We start from the raw sequence: 23,389 nt of genomic DNA on the forward strand, positions 1-23,389 counted from the left end.
AACCCAATTCTCCTTTAGCTACATCTTGTAGCCACTAGCCTGACATTTTAAACACATAAATTAGAAACATGATGCAAGAGTGATTCAAGGTATTTTTTTTTTTTTTTTTTTTTTTTTTTTTTTTTGAGACGGAGTCTTGCTCTGTCGCCCAGGCTGGAGTGCAGTGGCCGGATCTCAGCTCACTGCAAGCTCCACCTCCCGGGTTTACGCCATTCTCCTGCCTCAGCCTCCCGAGTAGCTGGGACTACAGGCGCCCGCCACCTCGCCCGGCTAGTTTTTTGTATTTTTTAGTAGAGACAGGGTTTCACAAGGTATTTTATATAGGAAATGCCTGGTGTAGTGTCTTGTCCAGCTATATAAATGTAGCCGTGAAACTGTTACATTAGTTTTATTCTATGCTCTTACCATCCCTCCCTCTCCAAATTTTGTTTGTAGTCTGGGGCAGCAACCTAGTCTGTATTTCGTACATATTGAATAATCAACAATGAAATGTAAATATTGAGCACATTGTGTGTCAAACACATGTATTAACTCAAACCTCACAGAAACCCTTTGAGGTCGGTACTATTACAATCCCCATTTTACATACTAGTAAACTGAAGCATGGATAGACTAAAGTAAAGTGCCTGCGGTCAACTAGTAAGGAGGCGGCCTGGCAGTCAAGTCGAGGCAGCCTAAGCCTACGCTGCCTCTATATTGCATTAATACATTAATAAATCTGTGACCAAATAAATGAAGTGACATTTAGTGGCATCGAAAGAACCCGTGAGTAGGGCTTCCTAAGAATGCTCTCCTTCTTTTGATGGACAAAATTTTAGTCTGTTTAAGATAAATTTTGGGCCGGACACAGTGGCTCACCCCTGTAATCCCAGTACTTTGGGAGGCCAAGGCAGGCGATCACTTGATGTCAGGAGTTCGAGACCAGCGTGACCAACATGGTGAAACCCCGTCTCTAAGAAAAATACAAAAATTAGCCGGGCCTGGTGGAGCGCACCTGTCATCCCAGCTACTCAGGAGGCTGATGCAGGAGAACTGCTTGAACCCCGGAGGCGGAGGATGCAGTGAGCCAAGATCTCGCCATTGCACCCCAACCTGGGCGACAGAGCGAGAATCCATCTCAAAGAATAACTAAATAAATAAATACATAAATTTTGAAAAACTGTCAGCACTCACCAGCAGATCTTTACACTGCTGGACTCGGGACACTTGGGGCCGTAGGCAAGCAATTAAACTGACTCACACGTGGTTAGAACCACGTCATCTTGATTCGTGAATCCGTACTCTTAACTACTAGAAGCCTTTGTGGAACGCACGGGGCGAACCTGACGCTTGAGCTCTGACACCAGAGAGACACAGCCGGGGATTCAAGAGCTGGGTAGGGACTCCCGTGCCGGACGCCTCATCCCGGCATGCACCTCAAGCCCCGGCGACCACGCCTTCCGGCGAGCGCCAGGGAGCGCGTGTGCACCTCGCCGCCCGGAAGCGCCGCCCGCTCGCTGCATGCTGGGAGTTGTAGGCCTCCAGCCCCAGCCCGCGGGCTGCCGCCCACCCTCTCCATGAGACTGCTGGCGCCGGCGCCCGCCCGCGCGGCACCGACGCGGGGAGCGCGCTTCGCGCTGACTCAGCGGCGGCGGCGGCGGCGGCGGCGGCGTTAGCCGGCCCTCGCGCTCTTTCCCTTCCTGGGGCGCCGACCCCGCCCGCTTGCTTGCTTGCTTGCCTGCCTGCCTGCCTGCCCGGCGCCACGCAAGAGAAGGTGCCAGGGGACGCGGAGCGACTAGAGGCGCGCGGTCCCGGCCAGCTCCGTCTCTGGCGTTGGCGCTGCGGCCGTGGCGGAGGACTACGGCGACGAGGACGAGGGCCGCTCTTCGAGCTCTCTGCGTGCCGCGCCGCTCCGCTCCGCTGGCTGACCATCTGGAGTGCAGGCTGGGAGGCGGGATGGAGTGATAGGGAAGGTGACTCGGGGATCGGGGGCGGCGGGACCGGGCCGGATTTGGTCCGCGTGAGGCTTCGAGGAAGTTGGCCGGGGCGGACCGGCCCGGGGGAGTCCCGACGCCCGGGAGGGTGCAGGCTTGGGACCCTCCATGGCGGTGCACCTCCAGGCTGGGCGGACCGGGTGGGGGTGGGTACGATCCGGGGCCGCCGCCGAGAAGCGCGTCCCGAGTGCGTGGCCGCCCGTTGCCTGATGTTTCATCACCCGAATTGCCACGAGGCTTCCTTTAGGGGAGGGATCGGGGGAGGGATGGGAGCAAGGCTAGCCGAGGAGGGTCGGCATCGCCTGTGGTTCCCAAGCCCGTTAGTCATCGTTGTAGCCTTATCAACTGTGGAGACCTCAAACTTGATTCTTTCCCCACTCCTGGACAAAAAGGAGGAAACGTGTTATTTCTGTGCAGTAATTGGCCAGCACGGACGCTCCATTTCTTCTCAAATCTTCCTCACTATCCTGCAGGACTAGAGAAGCATGAGGTTTTCCTGTAACCAGAAAAACAAGTACTTTTTGAAAGTGCTAATTAGTTGTGGCGGGCGGGGGTTGGGGGAGAGTTCAGTTTTATTAAACCGACTTGTCAGCGTGGTGTTAAAAGGCTGGAAAGATACAGTCGTAGTCTTTGGAACAGTCTTCAGTAGGTGTAGAGGAATTTTCCAAATTGTTTGATTCTTAATGGCTGTCCAGGAAAAGTTAAGGCTTAATATTTCAAGTATGTTGCTCGCCTTCCCCCAGAACCTTTGCACGATGCATAATTGTTTACCGTATTAAAACAAATTTTTGGGTTTTTTTTTTTTTTTTTTTTTCTGTCGCCCAGGCTGCAGTGCAGTGATGCCATCTCGGCCCACTGCAACCTGTGCCTTCCAGGTTCAAGTGATTCTACTGCCTCAGCCTCCCGAGTAGCTCTGTTACAGGCGCGCGCTGCCACACCTGGCTACTTTTTGTATTTTTCGTGGAGGCGGTGTTTCACCGTGTTAGCCAGGATGGTCTCGATCTCCTGACCTCGTGATCCACCCGCCTCGGCTTCCCAAAAGTGCCGGGATTACAGGCGTGAACCACCGTGCCCGGCCTTCCACTGCATATTGATCGTCCAAGTGCCTTCTCTGTGGAGGATTCTTTTTGTAGTGACAACTGTAACTAGTTTGTTTCCTTGGGTTTATTGGCTCTTTTCCTTAGGGCCACTTGATTTTTCTCCTGATAGCTTCAGAGTGACTTGACCAAGCTTAAGCTTTTTTTTTTTTTTTTTTTTTTTTTGACACAGTGTCTCACTCTGTCTCCCAGGCTGGAGTGCAATGGCACTATCTCCGCTCACTGCAACTCTGCCTACCAGGTTCAAGCGATTCTCCTACCTCAGCCTCCCGAATAGCTGGGCTTACAGTCATGTGCCACCACACCCGGCTAATTTTTGTATTTTTAGTAGAGCCGGGGTTTCTCCATATTGGTCAGGCTGGTCTGGAACTCCGTACACCTCAGGTGATCCCTCCCCCGCTCGGCCTTCCTAAGTACTGGGATTACAGGCATGAGCCACCCTGCCCGGCCAGCATTTTTTTAAAAAAGCCCTAGCAAATTCAAGGAAGCTTTTATTGGACTTCTCAATTTGGGATTCTTAGAAACTCCGAAATTGTTTTTTCCCTCTGTGTGCATTTTTCAGGGGAATATACATCAGATTTTCTTAACATTTAGGGGGAGCGAAGGGAACCAGTGCCTGCCTTTCTGTTTTTCTATCTTTTAAAAATGCTGATCTACTAGTAAAAGAATGCCCCAAGTAGTTTCCATCCCCCATGTTCCTGCCTCTAATTATAAACAACCTATTGAGGGCTCACTATGTGCCAGCCATGCTCTGCATACCTTATCTCTTTGAAGCCTTTACAACTTTATGAGGCAGATGGTCTTTTTCCCATGTCATAGAAAGGGTTCTCTTAGGTTTTGTAAGTTGTCCAAGTGGCCCCAATTTAAAAATGACAAGATGAGGATATAAACCCAGGTCTTTGAAATCCAAAACCTATGCTCTACTATATCCTAGGGACATAGCGATGGATAGTGAAGACAGTCCTTGCCCTTTAAGATTATGAGAGATGGCCGAGTGGCTCACACCTGTAATCCCAGCACTTTGGGAGGCTGAGGCAGGCAGATCACCTGAGGTTAGGGGTTCGAGACCAGCCTGGGCAACATGGCGAAACCCCATCTCTACTAAAAACTACAAAAATTAGCCAGGTGTGGTGGCTCACCCCTGTAATCCCAGCTATTCGGGAGGCTGAGGCAGAAGAATCACTTGAACCCGGGAGCCAGAGGCTGCAGTGAGCCGAGATTGTGCCACTACACTCCACCCTGGGCGACAGAGTGAGACTGTCTCAAAAAAAAAAAAAAAAAAAAAAAAAAAGATTAGTCAGAGACAACTAGTAAGCTGGCAGTGACAACATAGCAGTGCTTAGGATGGGGCATGTAATCCAATTTGGGAGAGTTGGACAATAGGGGTCAAATAAGTGTTCCTGAAAGAGATGGCTTCTATGTTGAATTTCAAAGAACAGCAGGGGTTAACCTACTAACAAGAAGAAAGAGCAGTGTGCAAAGATGAAAGGTAGAATACCATTGGAGAACTGCCATGTGGTTCACTAGCACTGGCCTTGCTGACCTGGGGTGCAGAATAGTGAGGAGTCATTCAGAAGTGTTTGGATCATAATCTGAAGGCAGCAGGGAGTTACACTGCCTTGAAGTCTGCAAGTATGATATGAACCATAAGAGAAAGGGCTGAGCTGTCTTCAAAGCTCTCAGTCCATATCCTGAGTTATTTGATTCAGGCAGGCTCAGAGGAAAATAGAAAAGCATGCTGTAGGTATCCTGTAACCTGGATCTGAGCCTGGCTTTGCTATTCCCTTAAAAGGCTTTTCTCCCCTACCCCCCAACCCAATTAGTCTTTTGGCGTCTTTGGTTATTATAATTGAAATGAAATACCCCACAGCCTTTTTTTGTTTTCTTTGAGACAGTCTCTCTGTCGCCCAGGCTGGAGTGCAGTGGCATGATCTCAGCTCACTGCAACCTCCACCTCCTGGGTTCAAGCCATTCTCCTGCCTCAGCCTCCCAAGTAGCTGGGATTACAGGTGTGTGCCACCATGCTCCGCTAATTTTTTTGTATTTTTAGTAGAGAGGGGATTTTACCATGTTGGCCAGGCTGGTCTTGAACTCCTGACCTCAAGTGATCCACCTGCCTCGGCCTCCCAAAGTGCTGGGATTACAGGCATGAGTCACCATGCCCGGCCCCCCACAGCCTTTAATGGAAGTAGTAAGACTCGGTCTCCCTACCTTACAGGTCTTGAGAAAATAAATAACATTTTCACATCATTTAGAGTTTGTTCCATGTTTGCTCAAATGAATATACATTCTATCAAAAACTAGGATGCCTTTTGCGGCTTATTATTTGAGAATGTTAGAACCTATATTGTGAAGAAGTAGATTACTTCTCAGAGATTAAAAAAAAATCTTAAATAAGAGTAGTCAGTGTTAAGTCATTTGTGGACTTTTTTTTTTTTTGAGATGGAATCTCACTCTGTTCTCCAGGCTGGAGTGCAGTGGCACAGGGTTGGCTCACTACAACCTCTGCTTCCTGGGTTCGAGCGATTCTTGTGCCTCAGACACTCGAGGAGCTGGAATTACAGGTGTCTGCCACCACGCCTGCCTGATTTTTGTCTTTTTAGTAGAGACAGGGTTTCACCTTGTTGGTCAGGCTAGCTTGAACTCCTGACCTTAAGTGATCTGCCCACCTCGGCCTCCCACAGTTTGGGATTACAGGTGTGAGCCACTGTGCCTGGCTGGTTTGTGGGTTTTTGTATCTAGTATTGAAAATTTTTTTTTGAAATTTCTAGAATTAGCTGGCAAAAGCAGAGATCTATAAAATGCAAAACTAAGCCCATTGCTCAAAAGCTGAATGACTGGTTTTTCATTATCCTGTTCCTTTCGTTAGACTTCTGTTGTGGTATTTAGTAAACACTCCAAAGGATATTGAACTCTGAGGTCAGCCATTCTAATGTTTTAAAGAAGGTTTGTGATATTGGTATCTGTAAGTAGACAAATTATTATAATTACTGTAATAAAATAGGTTTTGTCATTTTTATACTTAACTGCACTTGCACAATTGCATTTTTAAGTACCAGAGATAAGTAAAATACTGCATAAATTAGGTGCATCTACTATTTAAAGTAGAAAATGATTACTTTCTATACCTTATTAAGAAGATCTTGAAGACTAAAAAAGCTTGAGGACCTTAATGGCATACTTTAAGATTTTTAGAAATTACACATTAATGGAGTAGTTAGCAGAGCCCATTTTTCTGAGAATTAGGCTCTAACTTTTCATTGTGATTTAAATAAGTTCCAAAAGAAGTTCTTTAAACATTTAAGCTTCTTTGCATGATTTTATCCATTTACGTTATTCAGGATAAGCATCTATTTGTTTATCAAGTAATGTTTTCTTTCAACTTTGTTTTTTGTGGCAGATGTTTATAAATTCTTCTGTGGGATCAGAGGGCACGCCTATTGTAACCAGAAAACTCCAAGTATAGCAGCAAGGATGGATGAACAGGCTCTATTAGGGCTAAATCCAAATGCTGATTCAGACTTTAGACAAAGGGTAAGTTACTCTGCTGAATCATTTTTTAAACCATGTCACCACAGATTGGCATTAGGGGACTTGAATAAAAATGTACCTGGCAAAGGTCTACTTTGGGTAGAAATGAACAGAAACAAAAAAATTTGAGATATTTGAATATATTTTGAATATAGAAACAGTGAGTATTATGATTTACTTTCTGTTTACCTGGCCAAACAAAAGTATTAAAATCTCATATGATTCAAGGCGGATCTTTATGCCACATCAGTCATTATTTCTAATTATTTAAAAGTTGTAATGCAAAGGATTCGTTTGAGAGACTTTCCATAGAAGCAGACATGTGTATTTTATTTTCTCAATGCTTGGCTTGATCTATACAAGCTGTTTTAACACTTACCTTAATGGTTTTGTTTTTTTTTTTTTTTTTAATTTTTTTGTAGAGATAGGGTTTCACCATCTTGCCCAGGCTGGTCTCGAACTCCTGAGCTTAAGCGATCTGCCCGCCTCAGCTTCCTAAAATGCTGGGATTATAGGCATGAGCCACCCTGCCCGGCCACATTAGTGATATTTAACATTCTTGTTATATGGTCTAGGCAGACATAAATAAGCAGTTATGATAGGTTATGTCTTAAGTAAAATGATTACATGACAAGAATCTATTATAAAGTGCTGGGATAGTTGGATAAATGTAAACAATTTAATGTAGCCTACAACTATAATCATGACTATAGCTGAATGATAGAAGAATATAAAGAATGAGCCTATAATTAATTTTTTTAAAGACATGTGGGCATTCTGAAGTATAGGGTAAGTGGAAAGGAAAGAAGCATTTTCTTTTTACTTTTCATAGCAAAGAATACTTTCTATAAATGACCTAAATGAGGTTAACAATCTCACTAAATATTATCGCATTTTTTATTCTTACTTTAAGAAAAAAATCTTTTAAAGCAGTAAAAAAAACCCCAACTAGTTTCTAATATAGTACCATGTGCATGTCTCTGCTACTAAATAAGTAGCCCTTCAGATACAGGAAAATAATAGGAATTGAGATTTAAGTATCTGGCTAATTACAAGAAAACTATCAAACAAGTTAGGACATCAAAAGACATTTAAAATCCATGTCTTCTCTGTGTAAACAAATCTTTCTTGCCATAGGGTTTTATGCTACCTACTTTCAAACGTAGTTGAAGCATCATAGATCTTTACCTTTAGTCTAGCTTGCTATTGCATGCTTATAATTAAAAGCCTTTGACTGTATGTTTAGTTATTAAATGGCCTTTACTGTTATTTTTATGTGCCTCTTGAAATCTTTCATTTCTTAAGTTCCAGCATCCAGTTTTTTAAAATGTACCATGATTTCTTTTTCAGAAAATTAAAACCAATGCATTATTAGTGGTTTTAATACAGAAGTTCTGCTTTTTGTCAATAAAAATGGGTTCTGTCACAGACGCGTTTTAAGCATCCAGTTCCAGGCATAATTCGGTATCCATTTAGCCAATCTGAATAACAATTTATTCGGATGAAAGGGAAGAAATCTTAAGGAAAGTGAATTCTGACAGCCCTTTTGTTGCAGTTCGGGAGTAGTGGAAACTTAATTCAGTTTGGTGGTGAGAAGAATGACTGTCTGCCAACCCTAGTTGCTCACTTGTCTATCTGTAATTCTCTGTTTTTCACATGGGCAATAAAAGTGAACTGACTCTTGTCACATAGAGTCAATAAACCATTAGAGAAAAGGTATGGGGTAGAACTAGGTGGTGAAAGCTAGGACTTGTTTGTCAGTGTCGTAGAATTTTGTTTTTTTAATTGTTAGTAATGCATAGATTCAGAATACAGAGGCTTTGTTTAAAAACTAAAAACTTCCAGGTTATCTCTCCTCTCCTTCCACTGCCCTTTTTTTTTTTTGAGACAGAGTTTCGCTCTGTTGCCCAGCCTGGAGTGGAATGGCGCCATCTCAGCTCACAGCAACCTCCAACTCCCAGGTTCAAGAGATTCTTCTGCCTCAGCTGGGATTAGAGTAGCTAGGATTAGAAGCGCACACCACCATGCCTGGCTAATTTCTGTATTTTTAGTGGAGACAGGGTTTCACCATGTTGGTCAGGCTGGTCTCAAACTCCTGAACTCGAGATCTCCCCGCCTCAGCCTCCCAAAGTGCTGGGATTACAGGCGTGACCCACCATGCCCAGCCTCCCACTTTTTAAAAAATAAAACACTCGTCTTTGGCTTAAAACCTGTTACTATTTAAAGAAAAGGGTATGTCATGACATTGCTAGCAGCTGAAACCACCTCTCCCCTCTTTTGTAAGTGAAATATTAGGTGATAGTGCAACATACATGATTAACTTCTACCTTGTCCCCTGGCCTCTGAGATATTCCTAAAGGAAACCCTGTGTTTCATGGACTGCTGTTAGAAACAACTAAGCTAGTAGTATCTTTTATCGCTGCCTGTGCTCTTATAGTCTTAACTTCTAAAGAGAGACATTATTTACTCTGGGCTGTTTTCCAATACCAACAACCAACTCTCTGATTCTGTGGACACCAACTGGTTGTCCTACAAATCAATTCAATTCTGACACTAGCAGGATTAGCATCACATCCCACAAGTTATGGGCTCAGTCTTACAAACCGCCCCCACTTAAGACACCAGTCGAGTCCAGAACCTCTCATATTTCTGATGATGGAGTAGCCCACAGAACTTAGAAAAACAGTTGACTTACTTGTACTGATTTATTATGAAGGATACACCTCATGAGCAGCCACATGGAAGTGATGCATAGGGCAAAGTATAGGGGAAGGGGCACAGAGCTTTTGTGTCCTCTCTAGGAACACCACCCTCTCAGCATCTCGATGTGTTTGCCAACCTGGAAGTTCAAGAGTTTTTATAGAGTTGAATCGTCAGTCCCCTCTCCCCTTCCCAGAGATTGGTAGTTAGGGCTTAAATTTCCAACACTTTAATAAATTGATCTTTCTGGTAACCAGCCCTATCCTGAGGCTGTCTAGGTTTCCCACAGCAAGTTACCTCATTAACATAAGCTCTGTTGACCTCGAAGTCTCTAGCGATCCTTCCACCTTAGCCTCCCAAGTAGTTGGGACTATAGATGCATGTCACCACTCCTGGCTAATTTTTAAAATTTTTGTAGAGACAGGGTCCCACTATGTTGCCCAGGCTGGTCTTGAACTGCTGGCCTCAAGTCATCCTCCCACTTTGGCCAAAGTGTTGAGGATTATAGGTGTGAACTGCTGTGCCTGGCCCAAAGGGGCTCATTATAAATTACAAAAGACAGTCCTGTTGCTCGGGAAATCCCAAGAGTTTTAAGAGCTCTGAGCCAGCAACTGGCTGCAAAGCCCAAATGTATTTTTTTGTTATACCACATATTTAATACTATATTTGGTGATCTTCACCTGATCACCTTCATTTACCTGGTCTTCTGTCAGTGGGAGCAGCCATTGAGACCATGTATGAAAACCCATTCCCTCATTCATACAGTTACATAGTATAGGAAACTATCACCTAAGTATAAATACAGTGGCTTTGATCTGTAACCCAAAGAAAAAAATAACTTTATATCTTGATGACCCAGTGTGTGTGTATATATTTATATGTACATATACACGTAAATAACTAAAACAAGTTACAGAAAGTAATATTCTTGCTAGGGTACAGTCAGAATATCTAATATTCTCTATTTCATTTTTAAAAATTGTTCAGTACCCATAAACTGATTTCATAACTAGTGGGAGACACCACCGTTTTAAAAATATTTACCAGTTGAAATTAGGTTTCTCTAAGGCTTATGTTTCTTTACCTCATGTCAGGTTTTGTATCAGTACATAATTGGTGTCAAATCACCTAGCAGTGTTTCCAGTTGCTGTGCAATTTTCTTGTCTGTTGGAGATACTTTTCACAAGACGTTCACTACTATTTGTCCATTGCCATGTGTGAGACCTGCATCTGGTGCAACATGCTGATGGGAAGAGTGCCTGAAGTAACTCCCATTTTCCCAACAGTTTGGTAGAGAGCATATGGACTTTGTGCTGCATCCATTCTAGAGTACTCCTTGTTGGCACTGTTACTTGCAATTACAAGGCCCTGAATTCATAAACTTAGAGATAAGAAACTTCCTCAAGCTTTGACCTTTTCAGTTACTTAATATTTTTCAAAATTTATATCATGCATTTGTACTCTAATTTTAATCTCTTTAGGAAACTTACATGGTATAATTAAAGACTTGAAATACTCTCCTTTTCTGTAACAGTAGATCAGATAAAGTACACAGTATGTTTTATCTTTTATAATCACCGCTTTAATAGCAGATGTGCTATTAAATAGGAAAAGTGCCCTTTATATGCCATTTTATAATTGCATATTATAAAATGATCACACCCTTAACTCATCCTCTGCAATTTCTCAGTAGTATGGCAGTTGACAAAGCACTTGCTCTCATTCTTCATAATAACCCAGTGAAGTCTGTGGGGCATTTTTGTGTTGCTGCTGCTGTAAAAAAACAGGTTTGATTATCTAACTGATGGAATTTATATTTATTTAACCTATTTTTAGGAATGACCCCTAAGTTGCATATGTTCGGAAGCCTGTATTTAATGTTTTAGCTGTTTTTCTATTAAGTTTACTGACTTGTTATAGGTTTGCAACTCTCAGAATATTTTGTTTAGTATTAGCAGGGCATTGAGATTGTTTATTCTAAATGCATTTTTTTGTTTTGCAATCTTACAGGCCCTGGCCTATTTTGAGCAGTTAAAGATTTCCCCAGATGCCTGGCAGGTGTGTGCAGAAGCTCTAGCCCAGAGGACATATAGGTAATTAAAACAAAATTTGCATGACAATTTAAATTTCTATGGGCATGACAGGACTGTTAAATTTACCTATATTTGGAAAGTGTTTTCATAAAAACATTTTATGACTTTTTTTTTTTTTTGCAAAGTCATTAACATATAGTCATTCCATGTAGAAATGAGAAAAGCAGTAAACCAACAGTTTGGCCATTTCAGAATTAACTTTTCAGTAAAACCATCCTTTGCCATATATTGTGTACCTGTGACCAGATCCCAGCTGGAATAAAGTGCCGAAAAAACTTCCTTATCTTATGATTGAGAGTGATAACTGCTTTTCTAAAACATTGGTAAAGAAAGTTACTGTAAATGACATATATCTTAATTTTATTTTATTTTTTTTTCTTGAGATGGAGTCTCGCTCTGTTGCCCAGGCTAGAGTGCAGTGGCGCGATCTAGGCTCACTGCAAGCTCCGCCTCCTGGGTTCACGCCATTCTCCTGCCTCAGCCTCCTGAGTAGCTGGGACTACAGGCGCCCACCACCATGCCCGGCTAAGTTTTTTGTATTTTTTTTTTTAGTAGAGACGGGGTTTCACCGTGTTAGCCAGGATGGTCTCGATCTCCTGACCTCGTGATCCGCCCGTCTTGGCCTCCCAAATTGCTGGGATTACAGGCGTCAGCCACCGTGCCTGGCCTGTATCTTACTTTTTAATTTTAACTTAAGTATATAATCATTCAGTGACCAATCTTTTGATATTGGACCACAGTCTATATCTTTGTAAACTAACTAGCATTCACTTTATTTGTAGGTTGGTCACACCTATAACCCATCCTCTACAATTTCAAGCATGGGTCTCTGTACAATGAGTGACGATCCATAGATTTTTAAGATATTTGTCCCCGTCTCTCGAGTTTTCTGGTTATGTAGGCCATGTCAAATATATACAAGATGTTTTCCTTCTGCAGTGTGGCTTTCTATGAAATCTTTCTAAAGCATTCAACTAACTTTTTACAGAAATAGGAACTCTTTTATACTCACTTCATTGGCAGATTGTTGGTCCCTAAAGGATCTTTGTCAGTGTTTATAGCTGGCTTACTGCAACTCTGTCACTCCCCTAGACAATTGGAAGTGGGTAATTGGTATGTTAACTTTTGCCCCCATCTTATAAGCAAGGGTACCATATTTGTAATTTAGTTTCCTATATGAAAACTTTGAAGCTGGACTGACAGTCCATGTGGCCCTGCTTGTTTTGGATTTGGCTACAATAGAACTACTGGGGTTTAATTTTAAGCAGGACTTGGATGACCATCTCTACTTTCACTCAGACTCTGGCTGTTCTGCATTTGTCATTTTACACCTAACCTGTTATTGTAAAATGAAGGGGTTGTTCCAGGAATCTTAATATCTGGAATTTAAGGGGATGGTTTGCTGTTTACAAAGCACTGTATTCAAGGTGCATCTTAATATTTTGGTAATTTTTTGCTTGTCAGAGTTAACGGAAATTTTAAATATTGTATAATATTTAAAGTTCTCATAGCTTTTTAAGTAAATGGATTTTAATGTCATAAAATGAGACCAGTAAGTATGAAACAAGCCGAAGGTCTAGTTTGAGAAACTTTTCTGCTGTGCTACTCATAACTATTTTGCCTTCGATTTCTTTTCCTCAGTTCATATTCTGCTTATCTCATTTTCTTTTTTTCTTTTTCAGTGATGATCATGTAAAGTTTTTCTGCTTTCAAGTACTGGAACATCAAGTTAAATACAAGTAAGGCTTTTCTCACTGTTTTGACTCAGATTTGCAGGGAGAGGTCATTTTTTTAATTTAATGTTTTTCTTCCTTAAGGAAACCATAATACAGGTTATAAATTGACAGTGTATATGTTATATCCAGGTTATAGATATGTTTTGATGTATCCCAGAGTGTTTTAAAAGTGCTGAGTTGGCCAGGTGCGGTGGCTGTCACCTGTAATCCCAGCACTTTGGGAGGCTGAGGCCGGTGGATCACTTGAGGTCAGGAGTTTGAGACTAACCAGCCTGGCCAACATGGTGAAACTCCATCTCTACGAAAAATACAAAAATTAGCCAGATGTGGTGGCATGCACCTGTAATCCCAGCTACTCAAGAGACTGAGGCACAAGAATTGCTTGAACCCGGGAGGCGGAGGTTGCAGTGAGCCAGGATCACACCACTGTACTCCAGAATGGGTGACAGCAAGCCTCCATCTCAAAAATTTAAAAAGTGCTGAGTTTGTTGGTTACATATAAAAATCCAAGGCTGGGCGCAGTGGCTCATGCCTATGATCTCAGCACTTTGGGAGACCAAGGCAAGAGGATCGTTTGAACTTCAGGAGTTTGAGACCAGCCTGGGCAACATAGTGAGACCTCATCTCTACAAAATTTTTTTAAAAAATTAGCCAGGTGTGGCTACCTGCTTCTATATTCCCAGCTACTGGGGAAGCTGAGGCCAAGAGGTTGAGGCTTCAGTGAGCCATGATAGTACCACTGCACTTAAGCCTGGGCAACACAGCAAGACCTTGTCTCAAAAAAAAAAAATGAAAATCCAGACATTTCACAGAAAAATCTAGATTTCCAGCTTTTCTGGAAAAGTCAGAATATCTGGTAACACCAGGCCTGTTTTTCTACACGACAGCTCTCAGAGTTAAGTGACTGCATGGGCGCTTGTGTTCAGAATCTCTGACTTACTAATTAATCCAAATAACGAATCAGTACTGAGAGGATTCCTAGTTCACCTGTTGGTTTATTCTGTAGATCACAGACCACAAAACATACTTTCTTTTGAAAAATTGTGTAGCTGTCATTTGTTTCAACATGAATAGAATCACAAATTAAAGATTGATATTGATATCCTACCTGCCACTCTCGTCCTTATCTGTAAAGCAGTGATGAGTGGCATTATCAGTTTATGTTAGGAAACTTTAGATAATTGAGAGCTATACAAATTTTCCCTTTTAAATATTTGAGGCTGTTATTTTTCACAACTATAGATACCAAATATAGCCATTATTCTTTTTCTTCTCTATTTTGAACAGATACTCAGAACTAACCACTGTTCAACAACAACTAATTAGGGAGACGCTCATATCATGGCTGCAAGCTCAGGTAAAATCGTAATTTCATTCAGTACCTCAAATTACTAGATATTTAAACTTGTTTTTGCAAGAGTTTGGAACTTTACCTCAAAGATTTTGATCAGTGTTCCTCCATTTGATTTTATAGCTTTTTTAAAAGGTGCTGGTTTTAAAGATCATGGAAGTGGGAGTTTAGCAATAATTTAATAATTATATCAATGACTGAAATGGTCATAGCTTCCATGACACCTTGTGGAAACTTTGGTTTTAAAATGTAGTTGTTTTTCACTACTTGACAAACTCTGCTTTCTGTTTGGCTCTTAAAGGTGAGCCCTCCTGGACAGGCTCTCCACAAGAGCCCTTTATAAAGGGCCAGTTGAGTTCTTTTCAGTTAATTTTAGCTAATCTTAACACGTAAAGCAGTTGTGTAGCTAGAGTTTTTATTTTCCTTAAAGAGCAAGTAGACAGAAGAAAAACAATTTTTTTTCTTAGAAGAAATGATAGGAACTATTAAAACTCTGCACATGAAACTTTTCTGTCAAAGTGTAAGAATGAGGAATAACCATTACAGCCTTTAATGGTTCATTTAATTGTTCTTCATCTGTCCAATCACTTAAATACTTTTGATAATTTTGAAAATCATAATTATCAAAATAATTTTGAAGAATATTTGTTGCATAGTTTATCTGAGCCATGTTGACATTTGATGAAGCTTTGCCTTTTAATAAGACAACATGTTTCTGGGTCTTTTCAATGTACATTTAATTTTATGGACTGTTTCTCTGTCAGATGCTGAATCCCCAACCAGAGAAGACCTTTATACGAAATAAAGCCGCCCAAGTCTTCGCCTTGCTTTTTGTTACAGAGTATCTCACTAAGTGGCCCAAGTTTTTTTTTGACATTCTCTCAGTAGTGGACCTAAATCCAAGGGGAGTAGATCTGTACCTGCGAATCCTCATGGCTATTGATTCAGAGTTGGTGGATCGTGATGTGGTGCATACATCAGAGGCAAGTAACCATGGATTTTTTATATTTAATGTTAAGTTTTGTAGGAGATAATGGGCACATACTAAAAGGAGCAGAAAGCTTTCTTGAGGTAAACTTTCTTAAGTTATATAATTATAAATTTACTTAATGTTTTGGATTGTATTTTATGAAGGAACTCAAACTTGGTTATTTTTTTTCCAGAGGTATATTGAAATTAAAGTATTGCGTTAATTTTTTTTTTTTTTTTTTTTTTTTTTTTTTTTGTGAGACGAAGTCTTGCTCTGTTGCCCAGGCTGGAGTGCAGTGGCACAGTCTTGGCTAACTGCAACCTCCGCCTCCCGGATTCAAGCAATTCTCCCACCTCAGCCTCCCAAGTAACTGGGATTATAGGCACATGCCACCACACCTGGCTAATTTTTGTATTTTTTGTAGAGATGGGGTTTTGCCGGGCTGGGCTTGAACTCCTAACCTCAGGTGATCCGCCCACCTTGCCCTCCCAAAGTGCTGGGATTACAGGCATGAGCCACTGCGCCCAGCCTAAATTTTTTTTAACTAGGCAAATACCATAGCGACATACACAAGTTGATTTTCTTTTATGAATCTGTTGAGAAAGGTAGTCTCTATTTAATACTGCTATATAGTCCCTGAGCAAGGAAGAAGCATTGTTTAGGAGTTGTCAATGTTGTTGCTTCTGTATTCTTCATCACATAGTATAAGTACTTTGTTACTGTATTGAGAAATACCTTAAAACATGCTTAAGATTTCTAAGCAATGCTTATTTATAGTTTGTATTTACTAAGAAATTGACACTGAGGAGTAGAACAGAAAGAGGAAATACAAAGAATCACAGGATATGAGCTTAGAGCTTGTAAATAGGAAATACTGGTAGAGAACGTGTTAACAAGCCTGCAAGTTTACTCTGTGCAAGTATATTCAGCTATCAAACATTTTGTAAGGTAATGTGTGCATTTGGCGTTTTGTATTTTAGGAGGCTCGTAGGAATACTCTCATAAAAGATACCATGAGGGAACAGTGCATTCCAAATCTGGTGGAATCATGGTACCAAATATTACAAAATTATCAGTATACTAATTCTGAAGTGACATGTCAGTGCCTTGAAGTAGTTGGGGCTTATGTCTCTTGGATAGACTTATCCCTTATAGCCAATGATAGGTAAGTATGCCTATTATTTTTATAGCATAAACTTGTAAAATACAGTATCTAAAACTCATGACTTTGAAAATGTTACAACAATTTTATTTTCCCATTCCAGGTTTATAAATATGCTGCTAGGTCATATGTCAATAGAAGTTCTACGGGAAGAAGCATGTGACTGTTTATTTGAAGTTGTAAATAAAGGAATGGACCCTGTTGATAAAATGAAACTAGTAGAATCTTTGTGTCAAGTATTACAGTCTGCTGGGTTTTTCAGCATTGACCAGGTTGGTAAATTTATATAAAAACCTATATATAAAGTTGTTAGAACAAACTGGGATAGGTACTAAGTTAAATATAATGTTAGCTTTTTTTTTCTTCTAAATGTTATAAACTCTCCTTGAGATTATAATATAAACCACTGCATCTAGCCAAAATGTTCTCAGTAGCATTCTCCTTAGAAAATAGGTTATACCAGTTCTTAAACTTGAAAGCCTGGAATTGCAAATTTCTCACAAACTCAGGAGATGCTCACACAACTTGTTCATAGTGGAATTGAGATTTTTTGTTTTGTTTTGTTGTTTGAGATGGAGTCTCGCTCTGTTGCCCAGGCTGGAGTGCAGTGGCAGTCTCGGCTTACTGCAACCTCCATCTCCCGGGTTCAAGTGATTCTCCTGTCTCACCCTCCCGAGTAGCTGGGATTACAGGCACACGCCACTACACCCGGCCAATTTTTTACTTTTTTGGTAGAGACGGGGTTTCACCATGTTGGCCAGGCTTGTCTCGAACTCTTGACCTCAGGTGATCCACCCACCTTGGCCTTCCAGAGTACTGGGATTACAGGCATAAGCCACGATGCCCAGCCTGGAATTGTTAAATATATAATGTCACTTTAAAATTGAATCCTGTAATTAGCACTTGATTCATACTAAAGTTCAGTTTTTCCTCTTAGCTTGGGCACGCAGTTTTAAACAGAAATGTGTCTTCATTGCTTATAGGAAGAAGATGTTGACTTCCTGGCCAGATTTTCTAAGCTGGTAAATGGAATGGGACAGTCATTAATAGTTAGTTGGAGTAAATTAATTAAGAATGGGGATATTAAGAATGCTCAAGAGGCACTACAAGCTATTGAAACAAAAGTGGCACTGATGTTGCAGCTACTAATTCATGAGGATGACGATATTTCTTCTAATATTATTGGATTTTGTTATGATTATCTTCATATTTTGAAACAGGTAAGTTTTTGTTTTATTCTTTTTGCTCAGTACATAATAATACAAAGGAGCCATGGAGAAGTGGAAAATATGGAAAAATTAAAAATGAGAAAATACCCATAATTCTACTACTTAAAAGATATTTACTGTTAAATACTAATGTATTTCCATCTTAAAAAAAAAAAAGAATTGGCCAGGAAATAGTTTCAGGTTCTAAATTCAGTAGACTAACCAGCTTCAGAGGTAGTTATAGGTTTAGGTTATTTTTTTATTTTGAACCTGTCTTTGTGAATACTGTTGAAATTTTAATAAGCATGGTTTGTTATTTTAATTTACATGTACATCATTCATTTCTCATAAACTATTCATTTATTTATTTATTTTTGAGAGAGAGTTTTGCTGTTATTGCCCAGGCTGGAGTGCAATGGCATGATCTCAGCTCACCACAACCTCCACCTCCCAGGTTCAAGCGATTTTTCTGCCTCAACTCCCGAGTACCTGGGATTATAGGCATGCACCACCACGCCTAGCTAATTTTGTACTTTTGGTAGAGACAGGGTTTCTCCATGTTGGTCAGGCTGGTCTCAAACTCCCTACCTCAGGTGATCGCCCACCTCAGCCTCCCAAAGCGCTGTGATTACAGGTGTGAACCACCAAGCCCGGCAACAATTTTTTATGATTAAAGTGTCCCCCACTTCCAGAAAGAACTTGTAGGTGGTGTTAGTCTCCATATTATAGATGGAGAAATGGAAAGAGCCATTTCTGTATATTTACATTGAATTAATTGAATCAAGTCAAGCTTAAAATACCTTCCCAAATGAGTTTAGTTTCTGTTTTGTTGTAGTAAACATAACATGTATCTTTATGTATACTTTAAGAAATTTTATGCAGCAGTGTGGAAAGGTGTGATCACTACTGGTAATCCCATTGTACAACTCCTAATGGTTTTGTAGGCTTGTTTGGCTTTGTTTAAAAACCTTTTTTGCAGAATATGTTGTAGGTGTCTTTGTCTACATGTCAAGTTACTTACTAGAAGTGGCATTACTTGATCTTAAGTTAGGTTAGGTACATTTTAAATATAGGCAGCTGCTGCTAAACTGCCCTCCAAAAAAGTTGTGTGCATGTTTTCAAAGATCTTAATTGATTAGAGGCCAGGCATAATGGCTGTCACTTGTAATCCCAGCACTTGGTAAGGCTGAGGTGGGAGGATTGTTTGAGGCCAGGAGTTTGAGACCAGCCTGGACAACATAGAGAGACTCCATCTCTATAAATAATAAAAAGAAAACCAGCCAAGCATGGTGGCACGCGCCTGTGGTCTCACCCTCCTGTGGGAGGGTGAGGTGGGAGGATCTCTTGAGCCAGGGAGTTGGAGGTTGCAGTGAGTCATGACTGTGCCACTGCACTCCAGCCTGGGCAACAGAGCAAGACCTTGTCTCAAAAAAAAAAAAAAAAAGAAAGGTCTTAATTGGTTAGAAAAATGTTCTGATATGCAGGTACAACTTTAGAAAACCTAATAAGTTATTGCTTACTTTTTAACAGCTTACAGTGCTCTCGGATCAGCAAAAAGCTAATGTAGAGGTAATTGACTTTATGCTTCTTTTAAACCAATGATAGATTCTTAGTCTGTAATTTGCCTTGAAATGTAGCTTAATTTCAAATTATATCAAATTAGAAGGAGACTGACAAAAACTCTTTTATTCTCAATTTTATTCTTAGGCAATCATGTTGGCCGTTATGAAAAAATTGACTTACGATGAAGAATACAACTTTGAAAATGAGGTAAGAAATTTTTTTTGTTGAGGAGAAAGGAGTTTTAATTTTATTATTTACTTATATCAAATTAATATTTCAAGTTTTTATTGTTTCGGGGCCCTTTAAAACTTGAAGTTCTTGAAAAATTAGTCTGTTTTTATTGACACCAACCTTGGGTGAAATTAATAGAAGCCTCTTAATCCTTCATTTTTGATATTTTATCCATTAACAACTCCCCCCCTTTTTTTTCTTTGAGACAGAGTCTCACTCTGTCACCCAGGCTGGAGTGCAGTGGTGCCATCTCGGCTCACTGCAACCTTTGCCTCCTGGGTTCAAGTGATTGTTGTGCCTCAGCCACCTGAGTAGCTGGGATTACAGGCACGTGCGACCATGCCCGGCTAATTCTTGTATTTTTAGTAGAGATGGAGTTTCGCCATGTTGGCCAAGTTGGCCTCAAACTCCTGGCCTCAAGTAATCTGCCTGCCTCAGCCTCCCAAAGTGTTGGGATTACAGGTGTGAGCCACTACACCTGTCCCATTAACAGCCCTTTTACAAATACTCTGTAGCACTGAACATAGTAAAATATTGATAGTATTATTGGTGATCATATTTCATTTTATATTTTGTAAGAATGAGGAACTCCAGTCACAAGACTGTATTGGTAGAGTGGAAATGAGGCGCTCTAGACTTGTTCCAGTTAAAAGTCTTTTTCAAGATTGTGAGTGGGTCAGCTTCCCATCAGACAAGGGCCATTGGTGCTTTCTAGGTATTCAGTCATGGTATTCGCTGCCAAGCTTTGTTCTAAAGTGTTTTATTCCCCCACTTCAGGCATTGAAAAACTTAAGAGTTGTAAAAGGATAATGGTGGTGATGACCAACACACTGTGCACTTGGGATGTGCCAGCCTCCTAACATTTAATATCTCCAGTTATACCACAGTATTACCACTTTTTACAGTGGATATTGACTTACAAGAATAAATAAGGTGCAAGATTTCAAAGCCCATTCTAGTGCTAGACTATTGTCTTTAACCTTCTTAGACTATTTCTGGCTCTAGGCTTTTGAGGCCTATGGCTGTGTGCAGAAATACTTATTTGTGAGCTAGAGGGGAGAAGTTATTAAGCATAGTAAGTTTTTCTATATAAATAGTGACAAAAAATAAAAGTACAAAATGTGTAAATGCAGAAAAATACAGAACTGGATATTTACATGAATTTTAAGGTCTTTTAAGTTTTTTATTTATTTTTATTATTATACTTTAAGTTTTGGGGTACATGTGCAGAATGTGCAGGTTTGTTACATTGGTATACATTTACCATGGAGTTTGCTGCACCCATCAACCCTAAGTTTTTTAAATGAGGATTTTAACCTGTATCATAGGGTGAAGATGAAGCCATGTTTGTAGAATATAGAAAACAACTGAAGTTACTGTTGGACAGGCTTGCTCAAGTTTCACCAGAGTTACTGCTGGCCTCTGTTCGCAGAGTTTTTAGTTCTACACTGCAGTAAGTTTGTCATTACTTTTGTAACAAGCCTACTTCTTTCTTTTGCTCTTTGATACGGGTCAAAAGAAATGATTCATATGACTTACTAATCCATGTTACTTATTGAGATCTTACGTGTATCTCTGGAAACAATGAAGTGTCTTCTTGATTTCTCTTGATCCTTTCTACCTTTGTGATATATATTATATTGCCTGGGAAAGTTAACAATTGCTATGACTTTTTAATAATTAAAAAGACTTTTGTTGGTGTCTTACCCTGTGCATAATTCACTGTATGAAAAATTTATCTTTAAATCTCACTGACATATTATACCTTGGTAGGAACTGGCAGACTACACGGTTTATGGAAGTTGAAGTAGCAATAAGATTGCTGTATATGTTGGCAGAAGCTCTTCCAGTATCTCATGGTGCTCACTTCTCAGGTGATGTTTCAAAAGCTAGTGCTTTGCAGGATATGATGCGAACTGTAAGTATACTGAAGATAATTTTGACCATAAATTTCTGTTTTCAGTATAAGCTAATGGGAGTTCCTTGTTAGAACTTAGTATATGTTAATACTGGGGCATTTTGATGTTCCAATAAATAAGAAGAGGTTTCTTAACTTTTTCCTGCTCTAGTTGGTAACATCAGGAGTCAGTTCCTATCAGCATACATCTGTGACGTTGGAGTTCTTCGAAACTGTTGTTAGATATGAAAAGTTTTTCACAGTTGAACCTCAGCACATTCCATGTGTACTAGTAAGTACTCTGGATTTTTTGTTACTTTACATGGATTTCAGCTAATGACTTGATAGCATTGTATTTTTCTGTCTATAACTTTTCTCAGAATCAGAACCTCTCAGAAATGCTTGGCACACTCTGAAAGTAACCCCTCCTCCATTTCTTTTAAATGGATAGTTTGTGCCCAATTAGCCAATCAACTAAAACAAGTTCTCAGAGGACTGTTTGTGTGTAGTTTAGAATTACTTGTGTATTCCTGGTTCCTGCGTTTTAGGAGCTAAGATGTAAAATTTGGTGTGAACAAAAATGTAGCATGACAATAGCAATAAAACCCCTGAAAAAGTGCAGAAATAGTAAAAGTGTCTCCTTCTTTAGATGGCTTTCTTAGATCATAGAGGTCTGCGGCATTCCAGTGCAAAAGTTCGGAGCAGGACGGCTTACCTGTTTTCTAGATTTGTCAAATCTCTTAAGTAAGTATAAAATTGCAGCTAATATGTTGTTTTTTAAATTACTGAATTGATGTAAAACAATAGTAAAGACATGGAATCAACCTAGGTGCCCATCAGTGGTGGATTAGATAAAGAAAACGTAGGCCAGGTGTGGTGGCTCACGCCTATAATCCCAACACTGGGAGGCCGATCACGAGGTCAGGAGTTCAAGACCAGCCTGGCCAACATGGTGAAACCCCATCTCTACTAAAGATACAAAAAATTAGCCAGGCGTGGTGGTGGGTGCCTGTAATCCCAGCTACTCAGGAGGCTGAGGCAGGAGAATCGCTTGAACCTGGGAGGTGGAGGTTGCAATGAGCCAAGATCGCGCAGTCGCACTCCAGCGTGGGTGATAGAGTGAGACTCAGTCTCAAAAAAAAAGAAAGAAAAAATGCAGTACACATACACCATGAAATACTAAACAGCCATAACAAAGAACAAAATCATGTCCTTTGCAGCAACATGGATGCAACTGGAGGTCTTTAAGCAAATTAATGCAGAAACAAAAAAATGCCACATGTTCTCACTTATAAGTGGGAGCTAAATTTTGGGTACACACAGACATAAAGCTGGGAGCAAAAGACATTTGGGACTCCAAAATGAGGGAGGGAGTGGGGCAAGTGCTGAAAAACTTCCTATTGGGCACTGTGTTCAATATCTGGGTGATGGGATTGGATCAATAGAAGCACAAATCTCAGCATCCCATGATATGCCCGTGTAACAAACCCCCTGAATTTAAAATGAAGATGGAGGGCTGGCGCAGTGGCCCACTCCTGTAATCCCAGCACTTTGGGAGGCTGAGGCAGGTGGATCACCTGAGATCAGGAATCCGAGACTAGCCTGGCCAACATGATGAAACCCGGTCTCTACTAAAAATACAGAAAATTAGCCAGGCGTGGTGGTGGGTGCCTGTAGTCCCAGCTAATGGGAGGCTGAGGCAGCTTTGGGAGGAGGCTGAGGCAGGAGAATCGCTTGAACCCAGTAGGCAGAGTTTGCAGTGAGCAGAGATCGTACCATTGCACTCCAGCCTGGATGACAAGAGTGAAACTCTGTCTCAAAAAAATAAAATGAAGATGGAAATGAAAAAAAAGTAGACATATAAATTATTTTCCAAG

At 40.7% G+C, this 23,389-nt stretch overlaps 1 protein-coding gene across 2 annotated transcripts in view; it reads left to right on the plus strand.

The window, feature by feature from the left end:
- Window positions 1–1,536: 1,536 nt before the first annotated feature.
- XPOT (exportin for tRNA) overlaps window positions 1,537–23,389 on the plus strand; it is a 46,417-nt gene continuing 24,564 nt past the window's right edge. The window contains exons 1-15 of one of the 2 annotated variants that reach the window (XM_050748415.1): window positions 1,537–1,952; window positions 6,471–6,604; window positions 11,312–11,394; window positions 13,077–13,133; window positions 14,418–14,487; window positions 15,246–15,464; window positions 16,432–16,616; window positions 16,717–16,885; window positions 17,597–17,833; window positions 19,352–19,390; window positions 19,529–19,591; window positions 20,944–21,068; window positions 21,389–21,533; window positions 21,685–21,804; window positions 22,162–22,256. In XM_050748415.1, coding sequence (XP_050604372.1) covers window positions 6,545–6,604; window positions 11,312–11,394; window positions 13,077–13,133; window positions 14,418–14,487; window positions 15,246–15,464; window positions 16,432–16,616; window positions 16,717–16,885; window positions 17,597–17,833; window positions 19,352–19,390; window positions 19,529–19,591; window positions 20,944–21,068; window positions 21,389–21,533; window positions 21,685–21,804; window positions 22,162–22,256 — 1,667 coding nt within the window. In that variant the 5' untranslated portion in view covers window positions 1,537–1,952; window positions 6,471–6,544. Of the gene's footprint in view, window positions 1,953–2,791; window positions 5,635–6,470; window positions 6,605–11,311; window positions 11,395–13,076; window positions 13,134–14,417; window positions 14,488–15,245; window positions 15,465–16,431; window positions 16,617–16,716; window positions 16,886–17,596; window positions 17,834–19,351; window positions 19,391–19,528; window positions 19,592–20,943; window positions 21,069–21,388; window positions 21,534–21,684; window positions 21,805–22,161; window positions 22,257–23,389 lie in introns of those variants that run through there. The other variant, XM_050748416.1, reaches the window with a different exon arrangement.

The sequence above is a fragment of the Macaca thibetana genome, chromosome 11 (assembly GCF_024542745.1).
Source record: "Macaca thibetana thibetana isolate TM-01 chromosome 11, ASM2454274v1, whole genome shotgun sequence".
Lineage (NCBI taxonomy): Eukaryota > Metazoa > Chordata > Mammalia > Primates > Cercopithecidae > Macaca > Macaca thibetana.